The sequence below is a fragment of the Strix uralensis genome, chromosome 33, assembly GCF_047716275.1.
Source record: "Strix uralensis isolate ZFMK-TIS-50842 chromosome 33, bStrUra1, whole genome shotgun sequence".
In the NCBI taxonomy this organism is placed as follows: Eukaryota; Metazoa; Chordata; class Aves; order Strigiformes; family Strigidae; genus Strix; species Strix uralensis.
In genome coordinates this window covers 2,663,773-2,687,824 of record NC_134004.1, presented here as the reverse complement: position 1 = coordinate 2,687,824, position 24,052 = coordinate 2,663,773, and the positions used below count along the sequence as shown (strand labels likewise).

Sequence of the window (24,052 nt, the reverse complement as noted above, 5' to 3'; positions counted from 1 at the left end):
GCTCTGGGTGTAAACTGGGTGGGATTGGGTCACCTTCTTCCCACCGCGCTTGGGACGGCATCGCTGCCAGCACAGGATCCACGGCTCCATCACAGATGGCTTCGAGGGGTTTGGAAGAGGAAAAAGCAGCAGGAGATGTGCAGCTTGGCGGAGTTTCTCACACACCCTCTGAGAGCACCGTTGGCTGGAGTGCAAGGGACCCCCCAGAACTGCTTCCAAAAAGCCCCCCCTGCCCTCCCCCACAGCCCCCGTGGGCTCGAAGTGGCCACTCCAGAGATTCACCAGCTCTGGCAAAGCAAAGACCTCACTCTTGCCTTAGTAGCAATCCCAGGAGAGCGTTGGCATCAAAAAGGGGAAAATATTCTTTTTTTTTTCGGTTTGTTTCCATTATTCATTTCTATCCTGGTTTCAATTTCTGGGCGCTGCGTTGCTGTGCTCCCCACCCTGGCAGGTCCCTTGGGGTTCCGGGGCCGGTTCCGTGAGCATTCGTGTGGGGTCGGGGCTCCCGGGTCTGTCCCTGTCCTTACCACTTGCCAGTGGACAATCGTTTAACGCTTCTTGGCCTCATTTTCCCCATCTGTGCACTGACAATAATATTCCTTCCTAAGGGCACTGACTCCATTAACTACCGTTTGCAATTAGACCTGGCCTATACCCAGATTCTGTAACTGGTTATACTGGCACAACTGGTATCCTCCACCTGTGTTCGCAGGCTTGATGCTCACCACCAGACCGAGCTGGATGTCACTGGTGGATCTCCCAAACCTGCCTGGATCCATGCGGGTCCCCGACGGTGCTCGGACCCAGCTGCTTTTCGCAGACACCAGCAGAAAGTCCCTCTCCCCCCGCGGACCCCTCGGCTCTCGCCCCTCCAACCGCCTCTGCCCCGGGAGAGATCGAGCGCAGGGTTTGCGTGAGTTTTTGTTGCGGTGCTGCGTGTTTTACTGCTTTTGGAGGCGTGAAGAGTTAAATGCTCGGCCGGAGGGCAGCGGATCGGGGGAATTGCTCCCTGACACGAAGGCAACGTGTTCCAGCAGGATAATCCGCTCTGCCCGCGGGTTTTGTTCTTGTGCATGGGGCTTCCAGTGGGACCCTGGGCCCGAGACCCCCCGAAAGCAGCAGCGTGTTTCCCAGCCATCCCGGCGAGGGCTCCCCTTTGCTGAAGAGGGGTCCCCACGGCTTTCACGCAGAGCCCAGCCCCAAGCACAGCGCAGAGGCTCCGGCACCGCGGGGCAACGCTCGGCCTGCGAAGCGGGGCCGGGGGCAAAGTCTCCCTGGAGCTCTTCATCCCGATGTGATGATTCACAGGGATGTGGCTGCCTACCACGTTGCTGCCAGCGCCGCGAGGTCGTGAGCTGTCAGTCTGCTCGTTTTGAAGAGCTGAAATGAGCTGCTCCCCGAAACGGAGCGTTGAGGCGGATCCTGGACCAGTGTCACATCTCCAGCATCTCCCTTCCAGCCAAAGTGGCTCTAAACCCCGACCCACCACCCAGGGATGAGCCACGAGCATTTCAGCTCACCCTCTCACCGATTCGTGGCCAGATTTTAAACCCTTTGTAGTGGGAATTTATAGCTCTTCCCAATCCCTAGGGAACGGGGACATTAAATAATTAGAGGCCTCTTCAATTAACGCCTCTCGCTCGGTGTTGGGCACTTGGAGTGCCTCGGCCCTGCTCTCGGCACAGCTGCTCCCGCCGAGGGAAGCGCAAGCCGAGGCAGGGAGATGTCACCCCTCCGTGAACCGGCAGAAAATATCAGGCATCACATGGCCAAAACCCGCAGCCCTCGGATTATCATATTTTGTCGTTAAACCCTAATGTGAGCTGTGGAATGCCAGCTTCCCTGTGGGAGAAGAGAAACCCCAGTGTTTTTAAGAAGAAGGTGTCAGCACGGATTTTTGCTGATGGTTTCTATTGCTGATCAAACAGAGAAATAATTAACGAATTTGGACTTTTGATTAGGAGTTTATTTTTTAAAGGAATCATGGGGAGTGATTAGTGAAAATAAATTGCGTGACCCCGCAGTTCCCATCCAGCGTTTCCTTGGCTAATGAGGTGAGTTTGAACTCTGCAAGCAGGGCTAGAAATCCGGCTTCCCAGTTTAATAAAAGGCAGCTTATTCCTAGTGAAACCGGAACCACAGTAAATGTCAGGCTCATTTTATAGCTTGCTAGGATTAGCATCGTTAGATACTGTTTTCAGGACAGCAGCGCCCAGATGCAGAAGCCAAAGTCACGGTCCTGAGATGCTGGAAAGTCCCGGCCCTGAAGGACCCGCGGCTGGAGGCTGATGGGTGACTGCGGCCGAATTAACCGACGTGGCCCAGAGATGGTTGGCATCAGCCTGACAAGCTGCCTCTCAGCAGCATCTTCACGGGATCCCGGGTACTGTGAGATAGCCCCAAGCAATCCAAGCTTGATCCCGTCGGCAAATATCCAGCCCTGTTTGGCATCTCCCTACCTCTGTCCATCTGTGACGGCAGCTCCGACCTTCCGGCCACTCACCAGCCCCGAGTGCCGGCCCCGAGCCGTGTGCCTGTACCCCAGCACTCGTCTCCGGGAGCCTTTCGGCGCTACGATAAGGCGACGGTGAAATGAAGCGCGTGGTCTGCGCTCCCCGGTGCCCCAGGGTTGGGGTGAGCACCGCAGCGTCCCACCGCGCCGCAGGGAGGGGATGCGGGCGAGATCTGGGCAGGGAGGGGGAGAAGGTGGCGTTTTCATCCCGGCAGCCGCTCCCCAGACCCGCGCGGGGCATCGTCGGGTGCCACACTGGGATGGTAAAGCCCCGAGAGAGCCGGGACGGGGAGGCTCAGCCGGAGCTGCCCTCGCTTGCCAGCCCGGGGCACCGGGCGCGTGCTGCGGGTCCCGGCGCGGCCGGCAGCTGCGGTTGAGCTCACACGTTGGCGGGTTTTTGGTCTCTTACTGCAATCACACACAAAAAACTCATTCCTGGTGCTGTCATTTGGGCTGCTCCCTCCGCTGGTGGGCGAAGATAAGGGACTCGTCCAGGCACCCCTCCGGGACACAGCAAGAAGCTGAGTTTACTCCTTCTCCTGTTGAATGTAGAAAAGCCCTGGATGTTCCTCCCGGAGCACCGGGTTTCCAGGAAAAACCAACGGTGGGTGCAGGGGTGGGCGGTGGCCCTGGTGGGGGGCAGTTTTTTGGCATTTTCCCCTGATAAAAAATTTAATGGTGGAGATAAAATGGGAACCTCCAACACACGGCAGTTTTCTACCAAAATGGGAAGAGTGGGAAGCCCCTCCCGGGTCGCTGAGCGGCTTCTGCAGGAAACTGTGACACATAATCCCTCTCCCAAAGCCAAGCCGGAGAAGAACTGAGCCTCCAGTGTTTAAGTGCCACGTCCACGCGCGCTCCCAGCGCTGAGCGGGGCTCCGCGCGTGTTAAATAACGGCTTCTCCTTCGTCGCACCCAAATGAAAAAGCACAATGGTGCATTGTTGCAGCTGGAGGATTTTTTTTGCATGTAAATAAGCCGCACTAAGAGAATTCAAGGTGGGAGCAAAGCGTGCTCACAGATGGGGTGACGCTGGGAAGCGGCGGCCGGGGAAGGACCGACAAGCTGCCAGAGTTGGTGTCTGTGGGAGAACAGCAATTAGTGAAATTGCGTCAAATCGCTCAGGCCGAGACAAGGCCCTTTCTGGAACCGTCCCTGCAAACGTCCCACTTTGTGCCCTGAGCCAGCGGTGGCTGGAAACGCTCCCGTCCCGGGGCTGGGGGGAGGATGACTGCCATGGGAAGATGGGGCTCGGCCCCCTCATCCTCCCCTCCTTCCCCCATCCCATCCCTTCCCTGCGCTCTGCCTGAGCCGGGCTGCCCAGTTCTCCACTTAAAATCTGATTAATTTGTCCTTTTCTTGGGCCAGCCAGAGAAGGGGTTATTGCCGTGCGTGGACCGCGGGCGGGTTAAAACAAACAGCGTTTGGGTTTCGGTGCTGAGCTGTGGGGGGGTCAGGGTGGGTGCAGGTGAAGGCTGCCTGCAGCTCTAAGACCCACCCGAGAACAGGCAACGCTCGCCTGCTCCTGAAAAGAAAAATGTGTCATAATCCCTGAGGGATATGACACAACATTCATGTGAGGGAAATAATGCCGTAATGTGATTACATCAGGGAAGAGCCTGAGCTGGTTAAATAAAACGAAGCGGGGGTTCGGAGAGCGAAGGCGAGGCGGCTGCGGGGTGTTCTTGGTGCAAACCAACCCCAAGAAGGTGAATTTTTGGGCGCCGAGAAGGGAGAGCGTCCCCCGCAGCCCCAGCCCAGCTGGTCCCGGGCCGAGCAGAGACCGTGCGGGGCCAGAGAGTTTTTGGTGGGGTGGAAAATGCCTTAATAAAGGGGTTGTCCTGTGGGCACCTCCCATTGACACAGTATCCTTGGGGCAACTGTTTTATTTTTGCACGGTAAACTAATAGTAGGAAAGTATTCCAGGTATTCGGGATTCCTCCGAGCGCAGCTGAGGACCCAGCCCAGGGCTCCCCCCCGGCTGCAGCTGGGTCCTCGGGGTACGGGCAGGGCCGGAGCCGGGGTGCAGGGGTCAGGGTGCTGGGGGCTGGGGGCCGGGGATATTGGAGGCTGGTGTAGAGGGGGGCAGGGGTACAGGGTGCAGGGGGATGGGGTGCGAGGGTGCCAGGGGCCGGAGCACATGGGTGCTGGGTCGCTGGGGTGCAGGGGATTGGGGTGTGTGGGTGCTGGGGCACTGGGGTGCAGGGGGTCAGGGTGTGTGGGTACTGGGATGTGGGGCTGCAGGAGGATGAAATGCATGGGGGCTGGGATGCTGGGGTGCAGGGGGTTGGGATGTGGGAGTACTCGGATGTGGGGGTGCAGGAGGTCAGGGCGCATGGGTGCTGGGGTGCGGGGGTGCAGGGGGTCGGGGTGCACGGATACGGGGATGTTGGTGTGCAGAGGTTGGGGTGCGCGGGGATGCGGGGGTGCAGGAGGTTGGGGTGCGCGGGGATGCGGGGGTACCGGGATGTGGGGGTGCAGGAGCTCAGGGTATGTGGGTGCTGGGATGCAGAGGTCGGGGCGCACTGGGATGCGGGGCTGCTGGCACGCGGGGGTGCAGGGGGTCGGGGTCTCCCCTGCCCGCACCCCCGCTCTGCCTTTGTGCGGGCCCGGCCGGGGCCGGGGGCAGCGGGGCCGGAGCGGATCCCGGCCGGGCCCCAGCCCCCCTCCCGCAGCGGGGCCGCCCCCGCCCCCTCCCGCCCCCCCCCAGCTCCGCTCCGCTCCGCCCCGCCGCGGGGGCGGGCCCGTGGGCGGCGGGTGGGGGCCGGACCCCGGCCCCGGCCCCGGCCCCAGCCCCAGCCCCAGCGCCGGCCCCAGCCCCCGCCGCCCGCGGGCCGCCCCGCATTGTCCGGGGGCAGCGGCAGGATGCGGGGCCCCGCTCGGCCGCCCGCTGCCGGGCTGCGCTAGGGCCCGCCGGCATGAGGAGGTGAGTGGGGGGCCGGGGGGGGGCGGGTAGGGATGGGGCGGCCCCCCCCGCGCTGCCGCGGGTACCCCGCTCCCGGCGGAGGCGGCTCCCGCCCGGCCCGTATCCGCCGAGCCCCGGTTTTGGGGAGAAAGCAGGCGGATTGCGGAACTGGTGGGCACAGCGGAGGGGGGAGGTGTGTGGAGGGCGGGGGGGGGGGGGGCTGGTGCTCCCGGTAACCCAACCCCTCCCCGGGGACGGGGCATCCCCCCCCCCCGCCGCCTTGGCCTTTGCCTTTCCCCTCCCTCCTTTCCCCAAAAAGGGTGCGGGGAGCTCCGGGCAAACGTGCTCATGACATGAGCCCGCCGCGGGGGGGGAGCGCAGCAGGCGGCCCCGGGGGTGCCCGGCCCCCGCCGCTCCCTGGAGGGGTGCACACAGTGGGGGGGACCATCCGTCTGTCCGTCCGTCCATCCATCCATCCATCCATCCATCCATCCATCCATCCATCCATCCATCCATCCATCCAACCATCCACCCAAGCCACCATCCACCCATCTGTTCAGCCACCCACCCACCCACCCACCCGTCCGTCCGTCCGTCCGTCCATCCCTCCATCCGCTCATCCATCCGTCCATCCGTCTGTCCATCCATCGCCCAGGAACAATGCGCGCTCCCCTCGGCCGCTGTCGCACGTCAAGCGCACGCTGGAGCGCTCGTCTTCAAAACAGTCGTGGCGTTGAGGAGCTGATGGAGATTTTTAATTAGGAGCTTTGCCTGAAAGGTCCCTTTTTTTTTTTTTTTTTTTCCCCTAAATGAGCTTTTTCCACTTGGGGGACAAAAGACACTTGGGGAAAAAAAACCAGAAAGGTTTTCAAATAGCTTTATACTGCGTCTCCCAGCAGAAATCCTCCTGGTTTTGGAGGCACCGTGCGCTGGTTCACATCGTGCCTAGTTTCACTCTGGGATCACAAAAACGAACGTGATCGTTAACTGGGTCCCGCTTTTGCGACAAACAGATTTCGGGGGTGAGAATGAGCTGGATTGAAGCCGTAAGAGAACTCAGGCGCGCGCGGCGTTTAATTTGAATGCCTGCTCTCCGTGGAGGGTGCGTGAACACAATGCTAACGGCTCGGAATTGATTTACTGGTTCCGTGCGTGGGAATCGCGGAGGTTTTTCCCGGGTTTCCTCCCAGCGCGCTCCCCGCCGGCCGGGAGCTGCCTGGGTCGCTGCTCCGGCGCGTGGCCGGTGATGACAGGGCGCCGGGTTTGTCGTTCCGAGATGCCAGCGTGTGGCTCCGGCGCCTGTTTGTTCTTAGAGGTGGTTCTGAATTAAACATTTCTGCGGGGTCTGAGGCCCAGGAGTTGTTTATCACATTAAACATTTGTTTTAGCTCTCTTTAGCAGAAGTGTGTTGACATTTTCTCTTGGGGGACTGCCGGGGATAATGAATGGCACGTACTGTATTGTGTTCCTCGGAAAGCCGCGGGATCCTGCAATAACATAAACACCCTGGGCTGAATTCATCCCAGATCTGAGAGGAGTGGGCTCGGTGTTTACATCAGTGCTGGTCCTGAGCCGCAGCTCCCATTTAAAGTTTATTATTGATTATGAAAACGTCCCTGTTAATACTTGTCGGATATTTTTTTTGTTTTCTTGCTGACAGCTGCAGTTTCCCTCCCTGCCCCGTGTCCTAGCTGGAAAGCTTTTGCAGAGCAGAAGGAGCGAGCCGGGTGGGTTTCGGGGCGGCTCGGCCCGGGGAGGAGCAGCCGCGGGCTCTCCCCGCTCACAATTCGTTTTCTCTGGAGCGGGGAAGGGTTTCGCCGCCGCCTTTGTTCTCCCGCGGAGCCCCCGCCGCATTCTTCCCTTTTGCCATTATCATTTTGGTTAAACAGAAAGGCAAGTTGTGTACCATATGGATCATGTTAACAATTGCTTATCTGGAGCCGGTGTTTTCTCCTCCCTCCCTTTCCCCCGGCCTTTTTCTCCCTTCTGAGGTCGGGGTTGGGGCTTTAACAGCATCTTGGGTTTGGTGCCGGTTCGACGCGGTCTGTAACCCCCCCAACCTCTCCTCTTGCGTCCCGTCACAGTTAATTCCCCCAAGTTAAAACACGGAATAAACGCTGACAAATCTCCGAAGCGGCTTCCCCCGGATGCTCTGAAATACGGAACACGGTTGTGGAAGAAACCAGCCTGTCTGCGTTTGTAGATTCACGCCTCTGGTCGGCAACGGGCTTCTCCCCGGAGCAGCTGAGGCTCCGTTTGCCTTTATTTGGGGAGGAGGTCGATGTCCAGGAGACGATCCCGACGCTGCTTTGCGTGTTTGTACAGACTGATAGAAGCAGGGGCCGTGGTTTTCCCAAATCCCTCCTTCAGGCTGCTCCCAGACCGGTATCACGGCACCTGAGTAGAGGCGCTGAAAGTTGTGAGCCCTCACCCCGCGTCCGTCCTCCGCTCCAGGGGATTTCAGTAGCTGCTGGGAAAAAGGGGAAAAAAAAAAAAGGCTGTTATTTTTGGGTGCCCAAATACAGATGCGAGGGCCTAACCTTAGGCCAAGGGAGTGGCCATCAGGGCACTTAATTCACCTCCTCCTTCCCCCGCGGAAAAGGTAAACACAAAAGCCTCCGGAGCATTCGCCTCCAAGGCTGGTATCGTATCGGATCAGAGGGAATAAAACAATTCTGCACGGCACATCATCGCCTCCGTAACGACGGCACCTCTGGCGTCATTAAAAAAATTCCTGGAAGGGGTCTGGAAGCACGTGCCGTGTCTCACCGGCGTTTGCACGCGCTGTGGACTTTATTCGTATTAATTATTTTTGCATCCTCCTGGTCGAGGTATTCCTGAGGGTGGAAGTGCCACCTCCAGATTTTTCTGCAAACAGCCAAATATTCTCCTTTCTTCCCTTCTGCCTCTGCTTTTCTAACGGTTTGGGGTTTCTGCACCTCCCCGCTTTCGTCCCTACAGCTGGAAGGAGGCGGGTTGTGCGTAGGGAAGGAGGGATCCCTCGATCCGCAGTTTACGGCAGCAGATGCGGGAGCACCGGATTTGAGCGAGGATTCCTAAAGGGAATTTCCTGGCATCTGACGTTAATGCATCTAGAGAAGCGATAGTGACCCCTGCGCGACGCTGACCCTTGTGTTTATGCCGTTGTAAACACTTTTCAGTTATATTTTTTGAGCTCTGTATGGCTGGAAGCGGAGCTTTGCTGTTTGACAGGGGCTGTCGGGAGGCTCCTTTTGTCGTCCCGGGGCAGATCCCGGCGCATCTGGTCAAATGTCAGCTGGAATTTTGCAGCGTGCAGGAAGGCCTGAGGCTGGCGGCTCCGAACATCGCGTTTGCTCGGCGCGCTCCCTTCCTCCGCCCCAGCTCGGGTGCTGGTGGGGCAGGTCCTTCTCTTGAGGCTTTTTAGGGAAATAAAGGTGTTTTTCTTCCTTTTGGGGCGTGGAGGGGCGTGCTGGTTAATGCTCATGTGAGCAGCGCTGTGGGGCTTTGGCTCCAGAATGCTTGTCCCTGGTGCTGCTGCTGCTGGTGCTACTGGTGCTACTGGTGCTAACTGGTGCTGGTGGTGCTCGGTCACTCACGTGTGTCATCAGGCGTCGGCACTCTTGTACCAGGGAACACACGTGCTGGCGGTGGCACCCAGCTCCCGATCGAAGGGAGCTCTTGGGACTAAACCAGACTTCATTGGCGTTAAGCAGGAAAATTCCCATTGCTGGATCAGCAGCTGAGCAGGGACTAAACCAGTTCTTCCCAGCACCAGCCCTGGCAATTCCCAGTTCTGAAAAACAGTTTATCCCCTTGCAAGGTCCTGCCGCCGCGAGTTCGTTGCCGTGATTACTTCTGGTATATTTTCCTGTTGGTTTTTCCTTTGGGCTTGGCTTGCTCGCATGCTCCGGGGCGGTGAGAAGGGCTCTCCCCGCTTTCCTCCCTCGCGCTGCTGAGCCCTGAGCAGGATCGTGGTGCTTTTTGTGCTCTGTGAACCCCAGTTTCAATCTGCAGAGGATGCTGCTGCTGCGGACGGGCCTGGGGTCGGCAGCGCCCCGGCAGCTCTGGGCTCGGGTCTCCTCTTAATGGGAGCAAGAGTTGAAAGTCAGCACCGGTTCTCCACAGCAAAGTTTATTTTGCTGTGTAACGAGGGTGTTGTAAAATCTCTCTCCTGGCCTTGTGGCCTGTCATCAGCTGAAGTTAATGTTGGTTAAATTGTACAGATCGCTAGCACAATTTTTCCTGCAGTGGTGCATGCCTCGGGTCGCTTATCAGCAACCCCTGATCTTTATGGGGGCCCTAATAAACCCAGCCAAGGCCTCGCCGATGCTGCTGACTTATAGTTGAGAGCAGGGGAGGACGCAAATTAAAGGTTTTCTTCCTGGTTCCTTTCTCCCGAGGACAGACAACCCAATCACGGAAAAATCAGGCATGTTTATTTAATGATAGTGATGCCATCACAGCCTGTGTTGTGGTGGTGCTCGGGGCCTCCGTCCTGGACCAGGATGCTGGGGTGGGATGCTCCAGGGTGGGATGTGGAGTTACGTTCCTGGGTGGGATGTGGGGTGACATTCCCGGGTGGGATGTGGGGTGACATTCCTGAGTGGGATGTGGGGTTACACTCCCGGGTGGGATGTGGGGTGACATTCCTGGGTGGGATGTGGGGTGACATTCCTGGGTGGGATGTGGAGTTATGTTCCCGGGTGGGATGTGGGGTTACACTCCCGGGTGGGATGTGGGGTGACATTCCCAGGGGGGATGCTGGGGTGTGCTCCAGGGTGGGATACGGGGGTGCGTTCCCGGGTGGGATGCTCAGCTGGCGGAGGTGTGGTACCCAGGCGAGTGTTTTCCCTCAAAAGATAGAAGAGCCACTACTTTTTTTTTCTTTTTCCCCCAAGAAAGTGAAAACTAATGTCAAGACAAATTGCACTTTAACCCACACTTGTCTTGCCTACAAAAAAAAAGCTGAATAATAGCTGAATAAGTACCCCTCTCCCTGCCCCGGCCGCACTCAGAAGAGGAGCCTGCTCCTCACAAAGAATTTGCTGTGTAAATAGAGGAGAGGTGCAGCGGCAGCACCGAGCTGGAGGGGACTCGTGGCATCAGGGGACGCTGGAGCCCGGGTCCTCTCCCTGTGATTAATCTTTCTCGGTGTTGCTTGAGGCCTCTGAGAGCAGCGGGACCGGCTGCTTTGTCTGCTGCCTCAGCTCTGCCGCGCCGAAGCGACGTTCCCGTCGGAGGCTGTTTCTTTCCTTTGGAAAGAGTCTCCAAAGCACTTGACTCTGCTCCCTGCGTCCTGCTGCCTCCCGGAGCGGGATAATGTGGGTGTAATTGATGGTGAGAGGACTAATGGCTGCAGAAATGTGTAATTAAAGGCCAGGGGTGACGTGCTGCGAGGCTGTGCTGCGCACGGGAGGTTAGAGAGGTTGAGTGTGTTTTGAAGGGCTTGTCCTGTGCGTCCCGCCGAGGGGGGGCCGGTCGCCCCGCTCGGGGTGTCCCACGTGCCCGGCACTGGGTGTCATTGGGGGGACACCGAGCTCCCTCGCTGGCCCAGCCCCGCACGGTGAGCTGGCAGCACCCTGCGGCAGCGTCCCCGCTGTGGGTGTAACTGGGGTTTTCTTACCCCTTCTGGCGTCGCTGTAGCTGGATCTGGAATTGCCAAATCCCTGGGACTGGCGCCGTCCTGCCTCCCGACCCCCCTGCGACGTCCCTGTCCCAGCGCTGCGCTCCCGCCGGTTCCCAGAGCATCTCCTCCCCCTCCTCCTCCTCCTCCTCCTCCTCCTCCTCCTCCTCCCAAACGCTGAATTGGGCCATGTGTTGCAAACATAAATCTGCTGAAATGCCGACGTGCCACGAGCAGGTTGGGCTTGGCCGGACCCGGCAGCCCTCGGCTGTGCTGCAGGGATGGGCCGATGGCTCTGAGCCCGCACTCGCCCTCCTGGGAAGCCCTGGGGCTGCAGCCCAATCCCCCGGGTGGGTCGGTAACGGCGATGGGCAGGACGTTGTGCCCAGGATGGGTTTTTGGCAACCTGAGAGCACGCCGAGGTGCTGCCTGTGCCGCTGAGGGGGACACGGTGACACTTCTTCACGCTTTGCCGCTTCTTGGAAAAACAGGTTTTAGCAGCTGCACTGAAGCACCAACAGCATCAAAATAAATCGGGAGCTGGAGATTTGGAGATTTATTGGTGATGCCACCAAATAATGAGATTTAAAAGATGCCTTTTGAAGCGTGGTTCCTATTTTCCACCTTGGGTGCTGCAGATGCTTGGGGTCGGTGAGAGCAACATCTGTGCAGTGCGACCTGGGTGCTCGGCCACGGGCGCTGGCGTCCAGTGTTCACAGAGTGAATATCTGCTAATAGAAAGATATTTCTGTTCGCATCCTAATCGCCACCGACCCGAGCAGCGGGGCAGGGCCCAGCCGTGAGGCCGAAGCTGCCGGTTCTGTCGTGGGGGTCACAGCGTGGCCGCCGTTCAGCGCGAGCCAGGTATGCGCTCCAGAACTAACGTCATTACGGCTCTGACCTTGGGCTGATCATACCCTCCTCCTACAAGGTGATTACTTTTTAATGAGTGGCTGCTGAAAAGAGAAGAAAATGAATTATTTCTGCCGTAGGAGTAGCTCTAGGAGACAGGAGCGGTGCTGCCCCGATCGATAGGCTCTCACGGGCTGCGCAGAGCCAGCCCGGCACCAAACTTCTCCCTGATTTCCCGGCGAGACCCGAGGGTGCTGCGTGGGGCTGGGGGTGAAGCACCTCCCCGGCGTGGAGCAGCATCGGGAGCTTGCGGTCGGAGCGAGCTTTCAGCCATTGGGTTTATTCTGGACCCGTTGCCCCTGGGAACTTCCCTTTTTGGACTGAATTCCCACCTTTTTATTCTTCAACCTTTTTTTTTTTTTTGAGCAACAACCCTGGAGTGGCACGTTGACCCATTGGCACCCTGTGCTATATATAAAAATAATTATAACTGGATTATAATAGCCACGTATCGGTGCAAGCTCCCAGGGCGCAGAAGGTGGGAGCCATAGGGGCGGCTGCTCGGGTCCCCAAAGTCAGAGTCCGTCTGTCCGTCCATCCGTGCAAGCGCAGGCGTACGGCAGAGGGGAGCCGCAGCCTCGGGCCTGGATGGGGGCAGCAGTGTCAGCAAAGAAAGAAGCCAAAAAAAGGGAACTTCTGGAAAATCCATTAGTGAATGGAGTGCAGGAGGGAGCTCGGCTTTTCAGGCTGCTGAGGCGGTGTTTAAAAAAGAATCCGCGAGTCAAAAGGCTTGTGAAAACAAAAGCCACCGAGAGAGGCCTCCCCCAGCCCAGCTCCGGCGGGGCTGCGGGTGCCGAGGGCAGGGACGATGGTCCAGAGGGGCTGGGGACGGGGCCCGTCATCCCGCGGGCTGCGTGTCGGGAACACACAGGGGCTGTGAGAAAGGAGCTGCAGAAATGATGGAAAAGAGGAGTTTTTGCTCAATTCCCCGCGGAGCGCGCTGCCCGGCAGGGCACCGAGGCGGAAAATACAACCGTGTTGTGCGGTGCTGGATAGGGCTGGGAGGCTCCCCAGAATTAGAGTTAATTAAGATTGATTCGTTCCGTGGAGGAGATGAGCTGGAGCGTTGCTGCTGCCGCTGCGGACAGGCTCCAGTGCACGGGGCAAATTATCTCCCTGCTGCAGCCTGGTTCCCGCGTCCGCCGCAGCCCCCGGCGCTGACCCTGGCCCAAGGCCAGATATTGGAGAAGATAGACCAGGGGCTGGTGGCTCCTGCCTTGGCTTTTGCCCCCGGGGGAGCTCGTTATTGGAGCTTCATCGGGAAAAACACCCTGGGAGGGGAGGGCTTGGGCAGGGGTGGGGGGTGCCCAGTCCCTGGGCCCCTTCCCGAGCCTCAGAGCATCTCTTGCATTTAATGACCCTCATCCAAGTGCCTGCGGGAAGATGAAACGTAATGGCAACGCTTTCTTCTTGGAAAAATGTAATTTAAAATTGTTTTCGGTCTTCTGGGGTTTCTGTGTGTATCGGGGTTCGCAGAGCCCCCACCCACAGGGGGTGTGGATCAGAGCAGGGCTCCCCAGGGTCCCGTGTCCGGGCCCGTAACGCTTTGCCTCTGCGTCTCCTCACGCCGCTGTGGCGCAGATCCCAGAGGCTGCGTCCTCCAGGCATTCCCCCCCCCTCCCCGCCATCCCACCGCGGGTCGCCCGGCCACTGGCTGGGGTCTGGCAGGGGCCATCAGATGAGCAAGGCCCCCCCCAGATCCTCCTTCTGCGGGTTCAGGTGGGGCCAGACGGTCGCTCTCAGGGGGGTGCGGTGAGTCCTGGAGGGTTTCAACAAGTGGTTTTGAATGGAGCGAGGAGGACGAGAAGTTTGTCAGAGCAGCTCCCCTCCGTTTGCTGACAGGGCGTCCTTTGCCGAGTGGCTTCTGTGGGAGGAGATGGAGGTGGTAGAAAGATGCCTTCAAACTATTCCTCAACATCCCCCTACAGACCGTGTGAATATGCGGCCGCACGGCCGGAGCCTCCGCAGGTGGTTTCTTGTGGCGGGTTTCCAGGTGGGTTGGAGGAGGAGACGGCCGTGGGCACGTCCCTGCCAGCCCCGGATGGGAGACGCGACATCCTCGCCTCGCCGCGGGTCGCGGGTGGGGCTGGGTGGTGGCACCGGGAGCTTCGGGGTTCGCTCAGCACCCTGGCGGCCTTGGCCCTTGTTATGCAGATTGCATGCAAATGGAGTCCGTTATGCAGATTGCATGCAAATGGGGTCCGTTTGACCTCCCGACCTTTTTATGAGGCCACGTCTGTTTGGGGAAATGGTTCTGCTGATTAGAAATGGATTTTCCTCTCTAATGTAATCCTCCGAAAATGGGCTGGGTCCAACCCCAGGCCCCGGGGAGCTCGTCTGGCGTCAAGGAATGAAATTTCGGTGACAGGCTTCAGTCTAGACAGGGATCTGAGCAGCACCCGTGGGCCGAGCACCCTCCTCTGCGAAACACTGAGGTTTCTCCTGCACCTGAGTTGACCTTGAGGGGCGGTGGACTTCGATGACCTGAATGCTCAGTGATGCTCTTGCTAAAAACCTCCTTCCCACCTGAGAACCGGCCTTCAAGCAGCATTCTGGTGGAGATCACAGCTGGAATGTCGCCCCGAGGAACGTCTGACAGCGTGCGAGGGGGTTCAGGGCAGGAGAGACGCTGGAGGAGAAGCAACAGCATCAGCGTGGCCGGGAGTGGGAATGCTCTTGGAGGGAGCCACGTTCTGCACGTGCTGAAGCACGCCCGTGGCAGGCAGTGGGCAAGACAGTGATGGATTAATGCGATAATTAATGTTTTGGGATTAACGTTCCTGTCTGAAGCACTGGAGGCAGCGTGCTGGTGGAGTGGCAGGAGTGGGGAGGGCTGGGGGGGTCCCACCTTTCAGTGGTTTCTAGACCCAAACGGTTCAGCGGTTTTGTCCTGGGGGTGGGTGCAAGGCTGGAGCCCAGGTCTCAGCAGGCCTGAGTGGTCCCTGAGACCTGGGGACAAGTCACGTTAAGAGAAATATAAATAGCAAGAAAGAGGCTGGTTTTTTTTTGTTTTCACTTTTTTTAAGGTCCCTTTTATTGCTTCTTTTTCTCCAATCCATCTTCTATTGAACAGTGGAGCAAAATTCCTCAAATCCACTAATTGCATCAGCTCGTTATTAATAATATCTGGATTTTATTGCCGTATCCCCTTGATCTGGGGATTCCCAGGCCATGCGCCGTGTACAGTTTCCTCCCGGTGACATTTAGCTGAGAGTGTCTCCTCTCGCCGTGACAGATGGGGGATGCTCAGCTGCTGCCAGGCTGAGCGGATCCATATTAATTTTTCATTTGCTGGCTGGGTGCTGGAGCAGCACAGATGGGCGATGGCCCGTTGGTCACTCCCGGTCCGTGCTGGTGTCCAGCTGCTCTGCACTTGATATATGAGTGGACAGAGCGGACGCTGGAGCCTTCGGCTCGCGCTGGCCGGGGTGGAGGCTGTTTCTGCTGGGGGTGGGGAGAGGGCACGGTGGGACTTAGCCTAAATCCTTTTAACATATGTACATTGACCCTGCTCTGATTGCAATACCATCCTTCGCTTTGTCGGCACCGGTTAGGAGGGGACGGGGAATGTGGCGGACAAAGAAATGCAGCTCCCCGATGGATTGGCCAAACAACCCAAATTTGCCTTGGAAAACTCGATGTTTGTGCGCCGGCAATGTGCCAAGAAATTGCTTGCGCGGCCTCGGTCTGCAGGGGAGGGCTGGGGCGGGGTGAAAGGTCTCACCCTTTGCAAATGCTGCCAGGTATTGCCCTTGGGTCTGAGTCTGGCTTTGTGCTCTCCTTGTCCTGGTCCCGGCTTTGGGACCAGCTCTACCCCAGCGTAAATCGCTGCCGGGCTGTTTTGCCTCTTCTGGACCCGCCATGTAGGGGTTCACTAGAGATAAGCGGTATCGAGCTTGAATGTCTGTATCAACATGCAGAAATGTTGCTGTAATCTGCAGCATTAACGCTAAAGCATTTCTGAAACATTGCCACAGCCTCAAGTCCACAGTGAGTGTAAATGGAGTATCTGCATGGGTTATAATTCAGATTTATAGCTGTGATTTGACTCGTGGTAATGCCATTGCACTTTGCCTACGCTGCTCTTAGGAGCGGGGATGAACCCCAGCCAGGATGAGCTCCTGGCAAGCAGAAGCTGAAAAGATCGTCAGGAAATGCCTCATTTAAAAAAAGAAAAAGTCCTTCCCCTGCCTCCCGTTCACTGGGCAGACTTGGGAAAGTCTGTTCTCTCCCCCTGCATTTTTTTCCCAGCTTTATCCTTGAAGACGTCGCTGCGGCTGCTGCAAGACCTGCAGCATCTCTGCGTGGTGCAAAAACGTCTCAGTGCTGCGAATCCAGCTGCAGCGGCAAAGCTGCCGGTGCAGGAGCCGCGTCGGCGCGAGGCTCCTTCCTGCTGTGGGGGCTTGGGCCAGGCTCTTGTCTGGACCCACCTTCAGGTGCTGGTACAAATCCCAGCACAGAAGATCCCTCACGCACAACACCCCCGACGTGGGGTGAAGGCTGGGCTGCAAAACGGGGCTCCCCCAGCACCTGGATTTGCTCCCTCCGGGCTCAAAGTTTGCACGTCAGAGAATTAAAAACCTGGGAACTCAGGCGGCTGCTCGACATCTTTTGAAAAAGGCATAAATCCTCCAAGCTGGCAGCTCTGCTGAAGGAGCCGTCGACGTTTAAACCAGGCAGACAGCGGTGGTACGAGCGAAGCGTCGCAGCAGCGGCTCCTCAGCTCTTCCCTGCACCTGGAGCTGAAGTTTGGCAGCGGCGGCTCCGTCCCGGGGCTGGGATGTCCGAGGGGACGTCGAGGCACATCCAGCGCTTCCCGGCCGGGCTGCAGCTCGCTCCCTCTGGGGTCACCTCCTGCGGGGCCAGTCCCTCTTCCCGGGGTGCTCGGGGGAGTTTGGCTGGATTTAAACCCCGGCTTTAGCACATCCTCAGCTTGAACGTGTTTGCTCTTGCGTGTTCCCTCTCCTTTACCCTCCAAATCTATTCGAACCCTGTCCCGATCCCCCCAGGGATGCTGGGTCGCTGCAGCCATCCGCAGATGCTGCCTGCGGGTTGTCTCCGTATTCTCCCACGTAGGTTTTGCCGCGAGTTTTTACTCAGCAGCATTAGCGAAGGGCGCGTGTACCTGGGGCTGGGACACGGGCGTATAAAATACACGCACAGGCGTGTGTGCGTACGCGGTGTGCTCAGCGTACGAGGGCTGTGGATGAAGTATCTGTGCTCCAACAAAGGCGACCCGCGCCGGGATGCTGCTCGGGGCAGCCCCGCGTCCCCGCGGCCTCGTGGCTGCGCCTGAAATCCCCCGGCCAGAGCTTTTCCCCGGGGCAGGGAGGGGGCGGCGGGAGGGAGCGCACCCCATCCCCAAGGCCGAGCCGTTGGACACCCTCGGCGGTGCGCCCCGCTAAAAAGCCCCCGAACAAAAGCCCAGTTCAGAGTCGCTGCTGAATAGATTAACAAGATTTCCATAATTAGGGCAGGCGGGAACAATAGGATTCTCCCCTGCCCAGCCCCCCCTGCCCGCCTTTGTCTTGCACTGGGGATAATGGGCAGCAGCGAGGGTGGGAACCGGCCCGGCCATTTGGTCACTGGACAGTAATTTTCTCACACTGCCAAGGGGAGCATTGAAACATCTGTCCCGCTCCGCCGCCTCATTCACGTCCCATTTCAAACCCCTGACAACTTCTCCCTGCCCGCCGGCCCTCCCCCTCCCCCTGGTTTTCCCGGGTGCGACCCGGCTTTCCGGGGGTTTTGGCTTTTCTTCTCCCAAACGTATCTCGTCTTTAAAGAGGTCGGATGGAGGCGGATTTGCTTCTCGGTCCTTTTGCGTTCGCTTTGGTGGCAGCAGCGCTGGTGCAGAGCTGTGCCCCTGCACCCCCCAGCCCCTCGTCTCGCAGCGACTTCGCCCTTCGGCACGGGACCCGGGGATGGGGCTGGGGGGGCCCACGTCGTGCTGGTGGGCTCCGGCGTTGGCCACCCTCGTGCAGACTCTTAGAAAAGCAGCTCCCATCACCGGGCTCGTCTGTAGACACCAGTTTTTAGGTGGTGGGGTTCAGGCGTTGGTATCGATCCCAGCTCTGGGGAAAAGCTCCTTGGAGGAGCAACCGTCGTCGTGCAGGGTTTGGGCCTGTCCCCGGGGTGTGTTGTCCTCGGAAATGCAGCTCCTGGTGCCGTATCGCAGGAGAAGATGGACACAGAGTTGCTTGGGCTGGGGGCTGCCGGGCCTCCGGGAGCGGGGAGGGTGAGGGCGGCTGCTCCTCGGCTTAAGAAACAGCCGGGAAACGCCACCGGGATTTGCTGGTCGTGGTGGTGGCACCTCGTTCCTGCCATGCCCTGTGCCGTGGCGGGTGCTGGAGCAACCGCCCACCTCCCAAGCCCTTTTCCTCCTGCCCTGAGCCCTGGGCATTTGCCAACTGTATTTTTTAGGGGCCAGAAGCAGCTGCGGTCCGCACCCGCATCACACCATGCAGCACCGCACAGCGCTCCGGGCGAGGATGGAAACTGCCGGTGCTTTAGCTCCTCCTTCAAAACAAAACCAAAACAAAATTTAAAAAATGTCTTTATTCCTCATGGACTCATCCAAACCCTCATTTTTTTTCCTTTAATCGCTTCTCGGTGCCTTTTGCTCGCAGGCAGAGGGAAGGGCCCCTCCATCCCTCTGTGCCCAGCCAGACCCCGCGTGCGGCTCAGGGAAAATCTGCCGGAGCGCAGGTTTATTGGGCAGCGTCCTCCTTTGTGTTCGTTAAAAAGGGCCCTTTCCCGCAGGCTGTCGTGGCCAGCTCTGTCTGAGCGGTTATCTATCAGGAGCACTTTAATAATGGCCAGTAAATGCAGGGAGGATGCCGGATAAAGCCACGCAAAGCCGCCATTTAAATCCTCTTGTGTAAGTTTGATATCCAAAGTGGAAGTACAAATGCCATATAAGTCAATTAAAGCATTAAGTAATCTAATTGTGCTGCGGTCACAAAGTGGCTTAAAGGCTGAGCGAGGCGGGGGAACGGTGCACGAGGTCCCCTCCCGGCTCCTACTTTAGCCGTCCCCCGAGGCGCTGGGCAGAAGGGTGGGGGGGGGACGGGGGGGACCCGCACCGGGGCTGGTGATGGGGGACGCTGCCACCTCCCTCTGCGGGCGCTCGGGGGCCACCCGCTGTTTGGGGGCTGGAGCAAGAGAGGGTGACACTGACCTCGGCATCCTGGGGAGATGTGGGGTGACGGGGAGATGGGGGGGGATGGTGACGCAGTGGGGCGAGCGGGGACCCCCGGCAGAGCCCCCCCAGGTTATGTTTCCCACCCGCTGCCGTTGCAGCCCCGGTGCAGGGGCGGGGTCAGGGCGCAGCCGTGGTGTTTCTGTCATCCCCTTTGCTGGAGAAATTGTTCTGGTGGGGCCAAGCACAGCCCATGGTACCCGCACCGATGCCGGGGGGGTGAAGGGACACCGGCCAAGGCATCTCAGGGCAGGGTCGTGCTCCGGCTCCGTGTGCCGGCGCTTGGCACCGTGGCGCTGCCGGCGGCGCTGGGGGATGCGCCGTTTGCGTCGCCCGGGCTTGCCGTGCTTTGAGAACCTGAATAGTTTATTCTGTTGGACGACGTGACCAGCAAAACCTGAGCTGGTGGTTGCTGCTCGGGGGGATATTTGCACCGGTGGTGGTCAAGGGGGTTTTTGTGTGGAAAATTTAGAGCGTGAGCGTAATGGAGAGCACGCGCTCGCAGTCGGGAGGCGCAACGTGGGCAGCAGGGTGGTTTTTGGAGATTTTCAGTGTGGAGAGGTGCTTGTGTCCGTTGCGCTGCTCTCACCCCACGCTGTCCTGTCCCCCCCAGGTCTGTCGAAGATGCACTGGTCACCAGAGCATGCCCAGTCCCTGAACCAGTGGCCGGAGCAGCACCTCGACGTCTCCTCCACCACCTCCTCGCCAGCCCACAAGTCCGAGCTCTACCCCAGCACCCGCCAGCGCTTCAACTACGCCTGGGCCAACGACGACATCTCGGCGCTCACCGCCTCCAACCTCCTCAAGAGGTACGCCGAGAAGTACTCGGGGGTGCTGGACGCGCCCTACGAGCGCCCGGCGCTGAGCGGCTACGGGGATGGAGCCTTTGGGCCGGTTAACGGGCAGAAGGGGGATGGGGAGAGCTGGCCGGTGGCCCACGGCTCTGATGGCGCCTACCCCCTGACCCCCCTCCACGATGGCCTCCCCAGCGCCAAGGGGGTGGTGCCACCCGCCGTCCCCCCCACCGGCGGGGCCATCGGGCTCGGGGGCTCCCCCGTGGTGTCCGCCAACCTCGCTGATCCCATGTACCCCGGGAACTCCTGCGGAGGAGCCGCCGCTGGCTCCAGCGGGCTCGGGTCATCTCAGGAGTACCCCTCAGGCTATGGTGGCACCTACTTGCCCTCTGGCTACTGCACCCAGCCCACGGCAGCGCTCCCCCCCCCGCACCCCCCTGCCCTCCATGGCTCGGGGCTCCTGCAGCCCCCGCACCCCTCGCCCGCCCTGGTGCCGGGCTACGGCTCCTCCGGCCCCATGTACAACTACGCCGCCGGCAGCTACCCGCCGCAGCCGGGCTACGGGACCATCCACCCTCCCCATCCCTCCGCGTCCTACCTGCCCTCCGGCATCGCGGCGCCCACCCCCATCCCGGCCCCGCCGCCCGCCACCCGCCCACCCGGAGTCCCCGGTTATGGCTACCAAGGTGCCGGCTTGGCCCCCCTGGCCGTGCCGCCCCTCGGCACCGAGGCGGCGGGCGCCCTGAAGAGGAAGGCTTTCGACATCTCCGGCGGGGAGGACGAGGGGGAGGGCAGGTACAGAAAATACAGCTACGAGCAGCCAAAGTCCCCCTACCCCATGTCGGACAACGGCGAGTGCCGGGGCAATGGCTTCGGCGGCAGCGCCGAGTCCCCCCAGGTGGCCTTCAAGCCTGGGAAGCGGCCGGCGGGAGCCGGGAACGCCGAGGAGCACGCGGGCAAGTACGGCGGGCAGCCGATGAAGAGTATGGTCTCACCACCCTACGGTGCCGGGGATGCTCCGCTGCGGCCAGCGGAGCCCTTTGAGAAGTTCAGCCCCCCCCTCGCCAACGGGGAGCGGGCGGCTGAGCCGGGACCCCCCTTCCCTCTGCGGCTGCCCCCCAAAGCGCCGGTCTTCGGCAGCCCGCCGGTGGAGGAGCAACCCAAGAACGTTGACCCCCTGGTCTTGGAGCTGGTGAACACCAAGATCGTGGAGCGGGGGCCGCCCGTGCAGTGGACGGACGTCGCCGGGCAGGTCTCCGTCAAGGCCACCATCGAGGAGGAGCTGGTCTGGCCCATCCTGCGTCCCGGCGCCTACACCGGGGCGAACCGGCCGCCCCGGACCATCCTCCTCTTCGGTCCCCGCGGCACGGGGAAGACCCTGCTGAGCCGGTGCATCTCCACCCAGCTGGGCTCCACCTTGCTGAAGCTCAGTGGGACGACCCTGCTCTCCACCTGGAAAGCCGAAGCCGAGAAGATCCTGCAGACTGTCTTCTTCGTGGCCAGCTGCCGGCAGCCCGCCGTGGTGCTCATCACTGAGGCCGAGTCCTTGCTGGTGGCCCGGGCTGGCGAGGACGGCAGCCAGGTGAGCAAGCTCAAGTCCCAGCTCCTCTCCTACCTGGACAACGTGGCTACCTCATCCGAGCAGAACGTGGTCATCATCGGGACCACCTCCCGGCCCGGCAGCATGGACGAAGCTTCCCACCGGCGCTTCGCCAAGCGGTTCTACATCTCCCCGCCAGACAGCATGGCCCGGCGGCAGATCCTCCACCACGCCCTGGCTCAGCAGAGCTCCTGCCTGAGCGAGCGGGAGATGGCCTCCCTGGTGCAGCACACCGAGAGCTTCTCGGGCAGCGAGCTGGTCCAGCTCTGCCAGCACGCCGGGGCCACCACGCTGCACGGCTTGCCGGCCCAGATCCAACCCACCTCCTACCAGGACTTCGAGAAGGCCTTCTGCAAGGTCCGCCCTGCCGCCTCCCAGAAGGAGCTGGACTTGTTCCTGGAGTGGGACAAACTCTACGGCACCCGGCACTGACGGCGCGGCAGCGGGGGAGCGGCCGGGCAGCAACGGACCCTCCGCCGAGGCTCCGGGGCTGGTTTGGGGACGCGGCCGATGAACGCGGGGGTCGGAGGGGCCGCGTTGGGGTCTGCGGGGCTCCGGTTCTGCCCCAGAGCCGGCCCGGGGCTGGGCCCCCTCCTCCCGAAGCGCAGGAGGCCCCCAGACAGCCCCGACGGCAGCACCACATACCTCTTCTTTACTATTCCGGACTCGGCCGGGCTTTTCCTCTCCTTGGTTTTTCGGAAGCCGTCGCCGCTGAACTCAGGATAAACCTATTTATTATTTTCCCGTTCATCCGTCCCTGGACCAGCGACGCAGCGAGCGGGGCCGGAGGCGCCTCGGGATCCGGCTTTCCGGCGTCGGATGCACGAGCTCCCCCATCTACCCAGAGGCTCAATTATTATTTTTTTGGTTTGATTGCTTTTATTGTTCCTAACAGAAATACCTCGGGCGTCTTCGGAGCAAAGCAGCCCCCTCGCACGTGGCACGACCAGCCCGGCGGCGATGTCCTTGATTGGGGAGGGGGGGAGCGGGGGGGGGGGACACAAAACCGGGGGGTTTTGGAGTAAAATACTGTAGATGATTGTTTAATATCCTAGACTTGGTTTTTTATTTTTGTAAGGTATGTAGTATTTTTTTTGTTTTTTCTTTTTAACTACTCAGGAAAAGAATTACCTCAGAAAAAAAAAAAAAGAATGTGTTTTTAAAAAACTCTTTTTATCTTCTCAGAAAAGGAAAAAGAGATTTTTAAGAGTTTTCAGACCTGGGACAGAGCTGCCTCGTTCGTTTGCTTCCAAAAGGGGTGGAGGAAGAAAGGAAGAAAGAAAAGAAAAAAAAAAAAAAAACAAAACTTGAAGCTGTTACAAAGATGAAAGTTGAATGTATTTTGGGTGCTTTTCACATATATTATGCCATAATTTTATTTTAATTTTTTTTTTTTTGACATTGTTATTGTAGCGTTTGGTGGAGTAACGTGTCTTCAACGGAAAGAGTCTTAGTGCCGTAGTTTGGGAGCTGTCGCGAGCACCACTTTTTGGGTCAGGCTGGGTCTGTCACCCCCCGGCATCTCCCCGGGTGTGGGGAGGGGGCACCCACCCCTGCGCCGGGCCGGGGGTGGGGGGGTGGGGGGGTGTGGGGGGGGTGGATCCTCCTCCCGGTGTCAGTTTTGCACTGGGGATGGGGCCGGGGGTGACGAAGCCGCTGCGAGGGCGTGGCGCTCCCTTTTCACCTGAAATAAGGGATTTTTGGCTTCTCCCCGCGGTCGCCACCTCTGAGCACCGAGAGGCCCCAGCAGAGGCTGGTGGGGGGGGCCACAAAATTTGGGGAAATCATTTTTCCCCCCCAAAATAAGTCGAGCAGGGCCGGGCTGTGGTGGCCACTGAGGTCAGGACACAGCCCTGACCCCCCCCCCCCCTTGCCGACCACCATCAGGTGCAAAACTGCGTGAGCCCCCTGCACATCCCCCTGACCCCCCCCCCCCGCTTCGTATCACCGGGTGGGCTTGGCTTTTTTTTCCCAATTTAAAAAAATATTAATTTGTTTGTTTGTTTGTTTTTTAGAGCTCTATATTGTACCGGGGGAGGCAGCTGCTCCGGGGCCACCCACTGGCGCCGGCCGCTGCTCAGAGCAGCCCCCCCATAACCTCAGGGTCTGCTTGCGGGGGCTTCCCCCCCCCCCCCATCGCAGGAGCGAGGCGTCTGCCAGCTTTGGGATGTTTTCCCACTTTTTTTGCAGTTTTCCTGTAAGCGTGCACGGGGGCGTGCAGGCAGCTGCCTGCAAAGGGCATTACCGGGGCAGACGCCCCCCCCCCTCCCTCCCCTTCCTCCAAAAAGTGGTACTGGGTTCCTGAAGACTTTTTATTATTATTATTATCATATTTGACTTTGTACACTCTCTGTAACCATTTCTACCTCATTTTGCAACATATTGTACATGAAAGTATTTAATTCATGTCTTATTAATGTCTGAAAAAGAAATGCTTTTGAACTGTAATGGTCTACCTCAAGAAATGCTGTATTTTAAAAAGAAAAGTATTACACAGTATTAAAGAGATTACCTGAACTCCCG

At 59.3% G+C, this 24,052-nt stretch overlaps 1 protein-coding gene across 1 annotated transcript; it reads left to right on the top strand.

Moving 5' to 3' along the window:
* Positions 1–5,301: 5,301 nt before the first annotated feature.
* Positions 5,302–21,961, top strand: FIGNL2 (fidgetin like 2). Its single transcript, XM_074853918.1, has 2 exons — positions 5,302–5,438; positions 19,749–21,961. The coding sequence occupies exon 2, from the start codon at positions 19,760–19,762 to the stop codon at positions 21,959–21,961; it is 2,202 nt and encodes a 733-aa protein (XP_074710019.1). The 5' UTR covers positions 5,302–5,438; positions 19,749–19,759.
* The last annotated feature ends 2,091 nt before the right edge of the window (positions 21,962–24,052 follow it).

Bases quoted from the DNA above. Each gene is read 5' to 3' on its own strand.
- FIGNL2 (XM_074853918.1), top strand. From the start codon at position 19,760: ATGCACTGGTCACCAGAGCATGCCCAGTCCCTGAACCAGTGGCCGGAG.